General features: G+C 41.6%; 1 protein-coding gene across 1 annotated transcript; it reads right to left on the reverse strand.

Annotated features, from left to right (window-relative positions):
* Window positions 1-1,971: 1,971 nt before the first annotated feature.
* Window positions 1,972-12,577, reverse strand: LOC139727906 (E3 ubiquitin-protein ligase RNF14-like). The gene is made up of 7 exons (XM_071638877.1): window positions 12,307-12,577; window positions 10,727-10,878; window positions 9,254-9,529; window positions 8,243-8,551; window positions 7,544-7,772; window positions 5,825-5,997; window positions 1,972-2,202 (listed from the first exon to the last, which is right to left on the reverse strand). Exons 1-7 carry the CDS (start codon window positions 12,491-12,493, stop codon window positions 1,972-1,974), a joined length of 1,557 nt encoding a protein of 518 aa, XP_071494978.1. The 5' UTR covers window positions 12,494-12,577.
* Between the last annotated feature and the right edge of the window lie 2,387 nt (window positions 12,578-14,964).

Below are 14,964 nucleotides of genomic sequence, written 5' to 3' on the forward strand. Positions count from 1 at the left end.
ATAGGTTTTTTGACTTTTTGATTTTTTCTTGGATTGTGAATGTTCTGTAATCATGCATGTATTTTTATTCTGTACGCATGACACTATTAGTCTGCGGACTAACTGTTATGCTTCTTTTGATTTGAAATAAAACCGAATTGAATTGAATTGAATTGAATTGAAATGCCAAAGTGTCTCCCTAAAAGTTCCTTAGAATTCCCCTGATTTTGATGTCTGTGTGTTGGCAGACCTGCATGATGTTCACTTTTTGGATTACATGCGATCAACTTCAACAAGATGAAATGAAAACATTCAAAAATCAAAACAAGATAACAAAATGGAAATGAATTTGTAATTATCACTGTCAATGCACTGAGGCAGCTCAGTGTTAAACACTCGAAAATTCACATGAAGTTTCATGAGCATGTGAATGGGTTACACACAAAAATGGCAATGTCTCTCTCTATAAAAAAAGAATTCTTATACTTTGGCTTCGTTGAATGAAAGAAAGTGAAAGAAAGCTTACAATCAAGAACTGAAAATCTGAAGTATATCATAAACTTCTTGATAGTTTATATCATCTGTAAATCATCTTTCAGCAATTCTTTGAGACCATTAAAAGTGTAATCTTCGTCATAGTAAAAGTTTGTCATACTCCCCATATGGGCAATTTTATGTGTGCGTGACATATCAGTAAAATGACGCTTTCATATGAAAAAACAAAACAAGGTATTAATCAATATATATGAAATATAGTTTTATGTATTCTCCTCTTTGGCAAAACAGACCATTCCATGATCTTGGGATATAGAAACAACGATGGCTAACACAGTATTTTCAGAGAAAAAGCTACAGGCCAGAGGCAAAGCTTCAACCCTGTCCTTGACCATTACCTTGTTAGACTGATATAAGAATCTCATACATAAATAATTCTATGACTCATAGAAACACAGACGTGACTTTAATAAAAACCTGCCAATACATCCTATGAAAGGTGGCTCAATGACAATTATGAGGCAAGAAAGTGTGTGCCTAATGAAGAGAATCTTTCCATTATATAAAGAAAACATAGGGAGAGGGGGGTTGGGTTTAAAACAATGTGATAATGAAAGAAATTATTGCAATGACAATACAGGATCACAGATATCCACAAGTTTGATGCCTAAAAAGCACCTGATTGTCATGAGCATGATTTCTAGGGGGAATAGTGGGACTAGAAGAATGTTGCCATTGTTCAGTCGTTTTATTTCTTTCAATTATTGTTATTCAAGTTATGCATATATTTCCAATTAATTCAGGGCAGGGTAAGAGAATTCTGTTCATCAAAAAAATGAAATAATAATAGTAATATATTCATGGGGAATATAAATATAACATGTATGTAACCTGCAGAGTGTTTGAATGTGTGACACAGCTATGACTGCTTGCTATACAAGCGGAAGGCAATGCGAAGTGAAGCTTGAGGAGAGAAAAATACTTTGCATGGTGGTTTTCTGGACGTACTGTTCACTACACTGCACTCACGCCCCAAGAAGATGGCCATATCTGATATTACACAGCACTGATAGCATCTACCGGTAGTCACATTGGGGACGCACTTGCGCCCATCCCTGTCTTTGCTGTCGACATATCATTATCAAGGACACATCCTTGCACAGTGATAATAACATCAACCTTGTTTCCTTCTGCCTGACGTGATCATCACACAAGTTCTTGATGTGCCTACTCTTCATGTCACACAAAGCCAGAGGCTACACAAGATCGAGATTTTACCGTGCCATTCTGACATATCCATCCATCCATCCATGCTCCTCACACACATTGGAATAAAAAAACATCATAAAAGGGGTTTGCTGCATGTGTAAATGCAGTATTTCACCCCGAGCACGTAATGAGGAAACCAGCACAGTTCCTGAAGACGACGCATTCAGAGTGCATTAGTTATCCATGTCCATTTGCACAATGATGATGATGAAACGGGCTACTTCCCTGTCAGATGAAATTCCACCAGTTGTCGATGCCGACCACGTCGACGAGCTCGTTGGGATCCAGGTCTTCCTGCTCGTCCTCGGTATCAGCGATGCCTTCGAAGAGGCGGTTGCCGCATTGCCCGCCGCCGCGGAAGTGGCTGTACGGGTCAGAGCGGGGCAGTACCGCATAGCAGAGCCAGCAGAAGTAGCAGTGACATTTTGTGCACGTCATTTTGTTGCAGCCGTCGTATTTCTGCCGAAATGAGAAGATGAAATTGTACACATGAAAAAGGCAACTATGCTTCCTACCCCTGCTCACTTTTATGTACGTACACACTCAAACAAGAACCAATCAACATGTAGGTTTCATTTTAATGGGTCAGTTTTGTATGTTTTGCCGTCTATTTTCATCACGGCTACTACTAAATCACTAAATAATTTGTGTTTATTTACGTCAATGAAGAGTAATCTGTCGATCAGTTGCAATTTGGCTTGTTTTCCACCAACTCATGACAGACCCTAATGACAAGCAGCTTTCAAGATACAGCTGTATCACACACCACTTGTATACACATTGAAAATACTGCAGTGCATCAACATCATGGACAAAGTAAAGCTTTCAGAAAGCCGATCCACTGAGACCAAACATGTTCATTATTTCACCCTACTGTTCAATGCCTAATAAGCAATCGGGTTCATCAAACATCAGTGTTTGTCCATAGTCACAGACACACACACTGGCGTAGCCAGGGGGGGGCGATGGGGGCGGTCGCCCCCCCCTAAGATTTGGACCGGGGATTTGGGAGGCGGAAAAAAAAAATGCGTGTATACTGTATGCATGCACATGAAGCGGGTCTCCTTTGCAACCTTTCATCAAATAAGATATTTTTTTTGAATATTTCACTCAAAGTGTGCACCAGATCGTTGAATTTCAATTCAAAATATGCAAAATCTCTCGTGCTTGGGAGGGGGTATCCCCCTCCCAAACCCTCCCCCTCTGTGCCTCTTTCCCTAGCTTAGTACACTTTTTAGATTTACAAAAAAATTATGAATAATTCTGAGTGCACAAGACTTATCACATACCTTCCAAAAACTCAAGGTTCCCTCATGTATAAGGGGAATTTCCCCTTTTAATCGACCCTTTCCTCCCTCAGTCCCCTCCCCCCATCAGTTTTTTTTTTTTTTTTTGATTTCCCAAATGTTGATTCCATCAAATATGCGTATACGAGATATCTCAATTTCAACCTTAAAAAGGCAAAAGCTCCATCGGAAGGGAAAGGTGGAGATAACACTCGCCCACGCCTTCTCCCTGCTCACCCGCCCCTCCACCCCCCCCCCTTCCGCCATGCATATAAGTAGACTGTGGCTATACCCAGATCGCTTTATTTCAATTCTAAAAACGCAAAAGCTCCGCGAGCGGGAGGCGGAATTCCCCTTCCCCTAAGCTCTACCTCACTAGACTTTATACACTGACACACAGATGGTGCACATTCGGAATAAGAGCTAAATTCCGTGATTTTAACACTTCGATGAAAAAGTATTGCACCAAAAATTTGCACCAGATCGCTGAATTTCAGGTCTGAAAACGCAAAATCCCCTTCGTGTGGGAGGGGATATGCCCCTATCTCATACAACCTCGTGTGCATGCTTTTTCTGTTTGATTGCTGAACAGACAGCGTTCATGATATTCAGTGTAAGAATTAATACAAGAAGTGTATTTAAATATAGGCAAATTGTTCAATAATAATCTACACTAAAATATACTGCAACCTCAAACAAGTGGGACTGCTTCAACTCGTTAAAACACGCAAAAACATGCATCAAATTGCACCATTTTGCAACATCAATATGCAAAAAGTTCTCACCGTGGGAGGGGGGACACCAACCTCCCACACCCTCCCCCTCCCCCTTCGCTCGCTCCGCTCGCTCGGGTTCAGTCGCTTTCATGATATTCAGTGAAAAGAATTCATACAAGAAGATTATTAAAAAATGATACCATTTCATATGCAAATTGTTCAATAATAATCTACATCAAAATATACTGCTACCTTACACTAATGTTACTGTTTCACGTCGATAAAACGCGCAAAAACATGCATCAAACTGCATCATTTGCAACATCAAAATGCAAAAAGTTCTCACCGTGGGAGGGGGGACACCCCCTCCCACACCCTCCCCTCTCCCTTCGCTCGCTCCGCTTGCTCGGGTTCAGTCGCGTTCATGATATTCAGTGAAAAGAATTAATACAAGAAGTGTATTTAAATCATACCATATTATAGGCAAATTGTTCAATGATAATCTACATCAAAATATACTGCTGCCTTACACTAATGTTACTGTTTCACGTCGATAAAACGCGCAAAAACATGCATCAAATTGCACCATTGCAACATCAAAATGCAAAAAGTTCTCACCGTGGGAGGGGGTACACCCCCTCCCACACCCTCCCCCTCCCCCTTCGCTCGCTCCGCTCGCTCGGGTTCAGTCGCGTTCATGATATTCAGTGAAAAGAATTAATACAAGAAGATTATTCAAATTGATACCATTTTATATGCAAATTGTTCAATAATAATCTACATCAAAATATACTGCTACCTTACACTAATGTTACTGTTTCACGTCGATAAAACTCGCAAAAACATGCATCAAATTGCATCATTTGCAACATCAAAATGCAAAAAGTTCTCACCGTGGGAGGGGGGACACCCCCTCCCACACCCTCCCCTCTCCCTTCGCTCGCTCCGCTTGCTCGGGTTCAGTCGCGTTCATGATATTCAGTGAAAAGAATTAATACAAGAAGTGTATTTAAATCATACCATATTATAGGCAAATTGTTCAATGATAATCTACATCAAAATATACTGCAACCTTAAACAAGTGGGACTGTTTCAACTCGTTAAAACACGCAAAAACATTAATCAAGTTGCACCATTTGCAACATCAAAATGCAAAAAGTTCTCACCGTGGGAGGGGGTACACCCCCTCCCACACCCTCCCCCTCCTCCTTCGCTCGCTCCGCTCGCTCGGGTTCAGTCGCGTTCATGATATTCAGTGAAAAGAATTAATACAAGAAGATTATTTTAATGATACCATTTTATAGGCAAATTGTTCAATAATAATCTACATCAAAATATACTGCTACCTTACACTAATGTTACTGTTTCACGTCGATAAAACGCGCAAAAACATGCATCAAATTGCATCATTTGCAACATCAAAATGCAAAAAGTTCTCACCGTGGGAGGGGGGGACACCCCCTCCCACACCCTCCCCTCCCCCCTCGCTCGCTCCGCTTGCTCGGGTTCAGTCGCGTTCATGATATTCAGTGAAAAGAATTAATACAAGAAGTGTATTTAAATTATACCATTTTATAGGCAAATTGTTCAATAATAATCTACATCAAAATAAACTGCTACCTCAAACAAGTGGGACTGTTTCACGTCGATAAAACGCGCAAAAGCATGCATCAAATTGCACCATTTACAACATCAAAATGCAAACAGTTCTTACCGTGGGAGGGGGGACACCCCCCTCCCACACCCTCCCCCCCTCGCTCGCTCCGCTCGCTCGGGCTCGGTCACTTCGCTCTCTCGCAGACTAACCGCCCCCCCTAAGATGAAATCCTGGCTACGCCGTCGGACACACACATCTTCATATGCCCTCATAAGGAAGGACTGAACTTTATTTCCTACCTACCTCATTCAGCATAACACGTACAGCAAAGGTGTATCAATAGTCAGTTTGCATTTTCTGGCATTATTCTCACTTGGGAGATATTAACAGTACACAAACACACAGAAAACTCACACACACAAACACATATATGAATACACATGTATGAATAGTGTGTGAAGGGAGGATAAAGACCAACATACCTGGATGGCGCAGGAGCACTGGGGGCAGTACTTGCTGTGCTTGCGGATCCATTCCTCACTGTTGCAGTCGTCGATGACCTGCCGTAGTGTCCGCTTGCCGAACTTCTGCTCAAGGATGGACTTCTCTTCTGACGATGCATTCTCATACTCGTCCTTTAACTTCCGGTACTCCTCTGATAAAAACAAACCAACAAACCAACATCCAAATTGAGGGTGAGGATAGTATCGGACGCTTCAAAAACATTTTTTGCATGCCAACTTTTAATCAAAACCTGCATTACAAGGACCAGTGAAAGAGAAGGCCAAAGATGTGGCTCAAGTCGTCTTCAATTGTAATATGAAGTCTCTGTATCCATGTTGAACTCCACAGCATATTGCTCACTGCAAATTGTCGTTAACACTGCATGAACGTGCAGCTGCTACAGGAGTTTAGGCTTAGATCAGTGCTTCCAAATTTGGAAAGGTAGTGAAATACAACTGTTACATTGGTGACACTTTTCCATATACTGATGTTTTTTTACTGTCATACATTCTTGTTCTTCAAACTTTCAGATCAAATGATATCCTCAGTGGAAAATGAAAAATGACAGACATTCCCATGAATATACTGTAAAACATGATATATTCGCGGCATGAAATTTTCACGCATTGGAGCCGACAGCCATTTTCGTGGCATGAAATTTTTCGCGAATTGCCACTGGCGTTCAATGCATGTAGTGTAGACAAAAACTTTCATGTGCATTTTAATTTCGCGAATTTTGGTGCTCGCAAAATTCGCGAAATTCAAATGCACGCGAAACTTCCTCGTTTCACAGTACCCTTCCATGCAGTTTGAAGTTTCCACACAAATGTCACTTTCTGAACATAGAATTGTGAAAATATCACCTTGTCGAATTTTCACAAATTTCGCATGCCACTTAAATATTACAAAAATAATGCACAAATATATTTTTGAGTCATGAATTCATCTATTCACACAAATATCCTTATCAGCAGAATTGTCACTACATGCTGTCACTGATATCGGCATAGTGAAAAAAAAAAAATTGCTTGTATGAAAGCTTCTCAATTTATGGTACAGGACAAGGCTTAGCTTTGTGCAAGAGAGCTGGTTTCTCTTGGGCACCTAACTTCCACATGCTCGCTAGAAACACATGTACATCTCCCACAAGTGTGAGAGACTGATTTCTGGATTGAAAACAACATAAATATGCTCTCTGGATAGTAAAACCAGATATTGCAAGATACCTGATATAACAAAGTCATATTGCAGGTCCCACTTGTTTTATATCCTTCTGATTTTGTTTTTGTTTTTGTTTTTCCCTGATATAATGAGGTACTTGACATAATGTGGAAATTTCAGTGGGTGCAAGCAGCTTGTTATATAGAGCAGGGCTTGATAGTAACTTTTTTCTCTGGTGGCCCCTTCCAGCATCTAAAATCTTTAAATTTGAAAGTTTGGTGGCCCTAAATAATAGGAAATATAAAGAATTCATTTTGAGTTTTAGCTGCCCAATCTGGCCACCCACAAGATAACCTTTTTTTAATATTTAGTGCCCAATCATCAATTTCAGTGACCCTACGCCACCATGTCACCCGTAATGTTGAGCCCTGTATAGAGGTTTCCCTGTACCATAACTGGCCACAAGTTAATGCACGAAGTGAAGCAAAATACAGCTGCTTGTAGTCAGTCGAACTTGTTTCATGCCTGTGACTCACCGTGACTGATTTTGCAAGGGGCCAACCCATGGAAGGTGTTCTTACACAGGATGCAGAAGGCAAAGCGGCACTGGGGGCACAAACCCATGTTGGTCTTCTCGTCACGGATCACCGGACACTGACACGCCTTCCTCGGACAGAAGACGATGTCGCCCATCTCGCTCAGGGACAGGTCCAGCAGGCGTGCATCGTACTTCTCAAAGACTTCGCGATCGACAAGTTCCTTGACCTGTGGTCAAGAGATATTACAGTAATGATTGATGAAATTCTGTTATCACTAAAGTCAAGACCAGAAACACTCTGAATATATCCAAAACTTCAACTTTAAATTTAACATAATACCTACGGGAATATGGAATATCATGTACAAAGTATTTGAGGATTTTGTAACCTTGCCTATAAAGGGTTAGAACACTTCGTGTTATTTACATTATAAAGTGGCAACTTTGCTTACAAGTACACTAAAATACCTGAAATAATAGCTGTTCTTACTATCTTTTTTTTCAAACTGCGATACTAAAATGCTCCACAACATATATCTTTTTACCTTGCTGTAGAATGTAATTGTAATTTATGTGCAATTCTTTGCTTTTTTATATCTGGTTGTTTTCAACAACATTTCACGAGCTTCATACACACTCTAGAAGGAGTGAAGTGGTTCACTGCATTGGGAATTTTGTGACAAGGGATGCTTCTCACCTGTGGGGCCAGTGCCTGGGACGTGCAGTCGTTTTCGGGACACAGCAGGCCCTTCACGTCCCCATCCAAGATCTTGACCCGAAAGTGCTCAGCCATGCAGGCCTTGCAGTAGACATGGCCGCAGCCTGAGAACTGGAGGCAGTCGCGACCAAACTTGTCCTCGTAGCATACCCCGCACGTGTTGAAGGAGGTATCGAAGATGCGGTCCCGCATTAGCTTGTCATGGGCCACAATTGTTGGGGTGAGATGGGTGAGGGCAGCGGTATCCTGCATCGCTCGGACGCCCAACCTCATCACTCCACCAGTGGGCTTCAATTTCGTGGGAATTTTAGAAGAACACCAATCACATTGTTTACAAGCTAGAATGTAGGACTTAGCATTTTCAAATGATTATGGACTTTTTCAATGCAAGATCATGGGCCTTTGACCCTTGACCTTGTCCACCTTCATCAATTTTCCTAGAATGTAGGACTTAGCATTTTCAAATGATTATGGACTTTTTCAATGTAAGATCATGGACCTTTGACCTTTGACCTTGTCCACCTTCATCAATTTTCCAGCTTGATAAGCATATTTAGGTGACACATCAGTGGTGTAAATTTTGTGGTCACTGCTTAAAGCTGTGGAAAGTTATTTTTATCTAGAGTATACTTTATGCATTTCAACCTTTGACCTTGTCAGAATTCATCAATATTCCAACTTGACTAGCATTTTTTTGGTGCTGTACCTGTGGTGTGAATTTAGTGATTATAGCTCACAGCTGTGAAAAATCACATAGAATACAGCAAATTGTTGAAGACAATGCAGCTGCTGCCAGCAATGACAGAAAAATGATGCCTATGAAGAAAGTGTCATGAGAAGATATGGCATTTGTTACAATCTCCATTGATAAAGCATTAATTGGAGAAAAGCAGGTTGCCTCTCACTGATAAGGGCAGACAATTTGATTTTTCTCTGTAAAGAAAGGCAGGAGAAAAAAAAAAAAGGAAGTGGAAGAGATTGTTAACTCACCTGTTGCATCAGCCCGACCCCACCCGTAGCTCCCTCCAGTGCCTCCCCACCATCTCCGCCCGGTCCCGCCCTTGGTCCTGCCTGGTATCCCTGCCCTTCCATCATGGAACGCTGCCTCAGGGTGCGGGGCAGGTCAGAGACGTCCAGGTCAATGGGGGAGGTGATGCCCAGGTGGGAGAGGGTCTCTGTCTTGAGGAACTCCGTCCACTGGTAGATGACCACCTCATTAGCGTTGCTCTCCCATATTTCATCCAGCTTCTCACAAAGTCTTGTCAGCTGAAAATGAAACACACACATACAAGGGATTTGATTGCCAATCACTCTATGACAAGGAACATTCAGTCAACCCCCCCCCCCCCTCTTCTTCCATACTGTTAACTCCTTTTCAGAGTGGACCTTTAAGTGCAATTCTACAAGAAGTTCAGATCAATTTTGATCAATAGACTACAAGTGCAACATCTACATGCAGTGTAGGTTGACTGCAATGAATAGAGGGCATAAAGAATCAGTGGCATAGAATGGTAGAGGTTTCAGCAAAGGCAAATTTACAAACCCAGGAGCATGGGAACACCACAAGGGTGGGAAGGTGGGCCTGGCTCAGATATACAATGTATTTGAATATCCCTGTAATGAAATGTGTACAGCTTTATCACTTATCTCCATCAAAGTGCACACACAATTGGAGTATCTTGACTGGAGTTGACCACTACCACTGAGCATAAGCTTTGATGCACATATTTGCCAACACATGGCCAACACAACACAGTTTTCTTTCGCTATATCAAAATTTCGTTATAACCAAACAAATAACCAATGAAAATACTTAGAGTGGATAATGTTGCAACCAAAATTTGTATTTCGCTGTCACTGAAATTTCGTTATAACCATGTTCGTCATAACAGGAGTGCAATGTATAGAATCACATGCTTCACTTGTTCTCACTGAATAGTGTAATCAGTCATAACTTCAAATGTAAAATTAATCGCGTTGGCCATAATTCTATATACTGTAACTGTAGGGTAAGAAATGTTTGCAGCATGAAATTTTCACAAATTGCCACTAGCATCCAATGCATGAAGTGTAGACAAGAACTTAAAAGCATGCATTTTAATTTTGTGAATCTTGGCTCTTGCAAATTAAAATGCACGCAAACATTTACTGCTTTTAATTTACAGTATAGGTCTCTCCACTTTTGCAAAGTGGTGATAGTGTATACTAACATCTCTTTGCATCCTGAAGGTAATTTTCCCATACAATCAATTATTTGGCACATCACCTGTGCCCTAGAGAATCATTGCTCACTGGGGCGTGAAAATGTGCAGTACTGACTTCATGATAGAGCTGTCCATATTTCTGTTAAGTGACAGCAGTTGACAAAAAATCAGAAGGGTAAGTCAAAACACTCTTTTCTAGGCAGGACAGCACAGCATGGGCAGCAACACCAGCATTTACACGGCAGTAGCTAGATCTCACCTGGTTCACAGAAAGCCACTTCGAGGAGAGAGTGAAGTCGGGGGCACTCTTGGACGGGTAGTCCCGAGGGTACTGGAAGTTGAGCTCTATAGGGGGCAGCGAGACGACGGGTAGGAGCCAGGAGTTCTCCCCATTCTCCCTCAGAGTGGCACCTAGATGGGGGTCATCGGTAAAACCGAGCAGTTCAATGTGCTGCTTTTTTATTTTTAATTTGATTTTGATCTTATTTATAATTTCCACATTCAATCGAATACAAATTGAATACAAATTTCAAAGACAAGAATAACAAGTGCAGTGAAATAAAACTATAACAGTACACAAATAGACACACACAAGTAATTACATGGAGCAGTATACATACACAGAAACATAAAATAAAATACACAATATTCTTCAGCAAATAACAGAGATAATAAGCCAGTTCGGAGATAGCTCATGTGCACATGGGTACAAATGACCTTTCATTTTTCTCAGTTGGTTAGGCACTTCACTCATTTCAAAGCAACATAATGCAGCAGCTTGCCCAACATAGCAATTTATGGAACTCGTATTCTCACAAAGAATGAACCTGTGTAGATGAAGTGACCGGAATGTTTCGTCAATCAACACTTTGGGAAGCATCTATTTCATTGTGCTGTTTTGAATACATTAACAAACTTTTTCTGTTAACATTGCCAAATACTAGGCTTGCTGTCAGGTGGATATACTGGCAGACACCATTTATAAGGATTCCATGAATAATCACAGCATTACAGACGGTTATCTCGGTGAAATTAAAAACCAACCTGTCTCTCGGTACAAATGACCTTTTTCTGCTCATGCTCAAACTGGAACCCCGAACTGGCTTATTGAATGCAGGAGACCGCATTCATGAGTGATTGAGCTTGAAATGGATGGGGCCTCATTAAAAAAAAAAGAAAAAAAAAAACTCTCATGGAGGAAGTTATGTGATCAGGTGGGTGAAGTGCAGTTGCAGGTGTGGGTGCAAAATGCCATTGAAGGAAAAAAATAGTGATTGAATAAAAATAACAATCATTTGCCAAAAATTATGTTATCATAACGTAATGAGTGGGGAAGCACATGATTGTATCGAATATCACTTTAGTGAAGCTGTTATACAACAAATAGTTGAGCAAGACTTGATGTTATCTGGAAGATTATTCCAAATACTATATCCGCACCTGAATGTCCTATAGATGTGTGAGTCACTAATAATTTTACGGTCATGCAAAATGTACTCTTCATGAGAAGGCACAAGTACCAGAGAAGACTGCTGCATCATAATGCTCCAGCAATTATATAAGCACAACAAGTATGTAAACATATACACCCTGATTAATGTTCTTTTCCTCTAATTTCCAGTTTAAACCTTTGAGGGTTCTGAGTATGCTCAGGCAAATATCTAAGGGAAATGCACGTTATAGCAAAATCAACCCGTCCTCAACAGGTAAAAAAAAAAGAAAGAAATATATTCAGATATATTAATCATCTGCCTCTCCCATTCAAATGGGTTTGAAATTGACAAAATAGAATCAATGCACAATCACTATCAATGGCGATTTGTTAAGTAGTCAACCCACCAAGTGCTCTCGCTTGCTGTACCATGGTCCCACTCAGCTTGACACAGCAGTCATCGGGGAGCTCGACAGCAGCATAAAAGCTACCTCCGGACTGGTCCTCGAGAGCCGCGAACGTATCCTCATCTTCGAAGATGCTGGCAAGCGCCAGCAGCTCATCGGCTTGGTTCTCCTTGTCGTCCTCATCCATTGACGTTGGCTATAGGGCTGTGCAGCAGTGGGAGGCTGGTCCAAGCATTAAAGCCAATGTCATCTCATGGTATGCCTCACAGTTCTGCCATTCATAGTGAAGTAATAATAATAATGATCGTGATGACAACAGTAAATATTAAAGAAGTAGTAGTAGTAGTAGTAGTAGTAGTAGTAGCAGTGTAGTAGTAGAAGTAGTAATAATAGTAGGAGTAAATGTACTTACCGGTAGTAAATTAGTAGTAGTAGTTTTGATGATGGTGATGGTGATGATAATCACAATGACAATAATCATGAGAAAGAAAGATATTATTCAGAGGGGTGAAGGTTAAGGTGTGAGTTCCTTCACTTTGTCTCCCTCTACAAATTAAATTTAAGATCGCAACTGCGCCCCCTCCCTCCATAGGTACACGTATTAAATACACATGAATTTCACAGTCATGCATCATTACTGAGTAGATGTGTAATTGAACTGTGTTTAGGTTGGTTTGTTAGTCTGTTTCTCGTCTCTTCGTTTTTATTATTTTCATAGCTAATAATGCCTAATGGCACTTAATCCCACACATACCTTTTTGCTCTATTGTACACAAACAGCCGTGATATGCAGGGTGCCAATGTCAAGGGTACCCTGCTGATACGTGGTACCCTTACCATACCATTAATTACATCTCAATGAATGTGTGCTGCATTCACAGCTTACACTAACAGGTTGCCCACCATAAAAATGCCACTTGTCTTGCGAGCTTGCTCAGTCAGCTGCAGCTCAGTTCGGGAAACCCACTCACAAGGGGGGCCCCTCCTTATAAGTAACCCGTCCCCCTTATAAGTAACCCCGTCCCCCTTATAAGTAACCCCCGGGGCACCCCTTATAAGGAGTCTCCACGCTTTTTTGCAATGCAACGCGAAAATGAAAGGACTGCGGCAATTCGCTTGATTATGTCCATAAAGCTTCACAAGTTTCCTACTTACTCACGAAATTTGAGCAAAATCGGTTTGAGGCATCATATCTAAAATCATGGATTTAAATGTGATGTCAAACGACCCATGCGAATGCTGAAATGCGAGCGATTACTGGCGCGAGTGTCGCCAGGCGCGGCGGCGCGGCAATGCTTGAGTACGTACTCAGTCGCCACGTCTGCACTCAAGCATTGCCGCGCCGCCGCGCCTGGCGACACTCGCGCCAGTAATCGCTCGCATTTCAGCATTCGCATGGGTCGTTTGACATCGCATTTAAATCCATGATTTTAGATATGATGCCTCAAACCGATTTTGCTCAAATTTCGTGAGTAAGTAGGAAACTTGTGAAGCTTTATGGACATAATCAAGCGAATTGCCGCAGTCCTTTCATTTTCGCGTTGCATTGCAAACAAGCATGGAGACTCCTTATAAGGGGTGCCCCGGGGGTTACTTATAAGGGGGACGGGGTTACTTATAAGGGGGACGGGTTACTTATAAGGAGGGGCCCCCCTTGTGACTGGGTTTCCCGAACTGAGCTTATCTCAGTCATGTTTGCTTATTTAGTCAGTAATTCCAAAGCTGATTTGGAACTGAACAATTATTCATTTCTATTCTGTTTGAAGAAGACTTTGGCTATACTAAAATTTACAATGGTTTTTTCCTATGCAAACAAGATGTTGACTCAAGATATTGAAATGGTCGCACATAACCATAACAGATGATAGAGGTAGAGGTTTCTATTAATTTACATACAAGCTTAGGTCATCGCACTACGCGAGCACATCATTGCTAGTGATGGTACATTTATTTCATCAAGTTTAACAGTTCCAGATATTTAACATAACTTCTATGTAGAATTAAAAGACCACCTACAAATAGAACCTCTAACTGTTAGGCCTACGGCTCGAGACTCCTGTGAACATACAAAATGCCCGGCGGCCTGCCTGCCTGCCAACATGACAACAGTCCCACATACTTTCGAACATGTTAGTGGATTCTAGGATGTGAAAGGCAAAGTAATTTAAACGGAATATAAATTCAGGAAACAAAGTCGATAAAAAACAGACTCACCGACCACTTTAATTGCACTTGTAAACTCGTGCACACAACCGTAGACTGATTACTTCTGCACCAGATCTCCCTCACAGTAGTTGATATACATGTAGGGCCTACGATATAGTGAGTTTTCTACTGACAATTCGCCTTTCCGCTTCCCGGCTAACGTTACAGCGTGATGTCGCAATGCTGTACGCGTATTACACAACCGGCCGACTGATGCCCAGCTAAAGTAGCTAGAGATTCGAGTCCCGAGCTGAGTGAACAGGCGCGGCGCTACTTGGCAGGCGCTAGAGGCAGCGGCAGCTGTGTTGCCAAGGCGTCAATCGTGGGGGAGGGGAGGGGCTGGTCTCCAGCAAGAAAACCTGGAGGTCAGTGGATTACAGACGTCCGCTTGACGAAGGTATTATTTGCCATTTACAAATGACACAAAAACCCAGCCCTTGTGCTTCACTGACA

Source organism: Diadema antillarum, unplaced genomic scaffold (genome assembly GCF_040938485.1).
Source record: "Diadema antillarum isolate AM-2024a unplaced genomic scaffold, OU_Dant_1.0 seq00000160_RagTag, whole genome shotgun sequence".
Classification (NCBI taxonomy): domain Eukaryota; kingdom Metazoa; phylum Echinodermata; class Echinoidea; order Diadematoida; family Diadematidae; genus Diadema; species Diadema antillarum.

Bases quoted from the DNA above. Each gene is read 5' to 3' on its own strand.
- LOC139727906 (XM_071638877.1), bottom strand. From the start codon at position 12,493: ATGGATGAGGACGACAAGGAGAACCAAGCCGATGAGCTGCTGGCGCTT. The intron at 9,530-10,726 runs GTGAGATCTAGC...TTTCATTTTCAG, and splicing joins AGTGGCTTTCTGTGAACCAG to CTGACAAGACTTTGTGAGAA. The intron at 2,203-5,824 runs GTATGTTGGTCT...TCATTTCGGCAG, and splicing joins AGTGCTCCTGCGCCATCCAG to AAATACGACGGCTGCAACAA.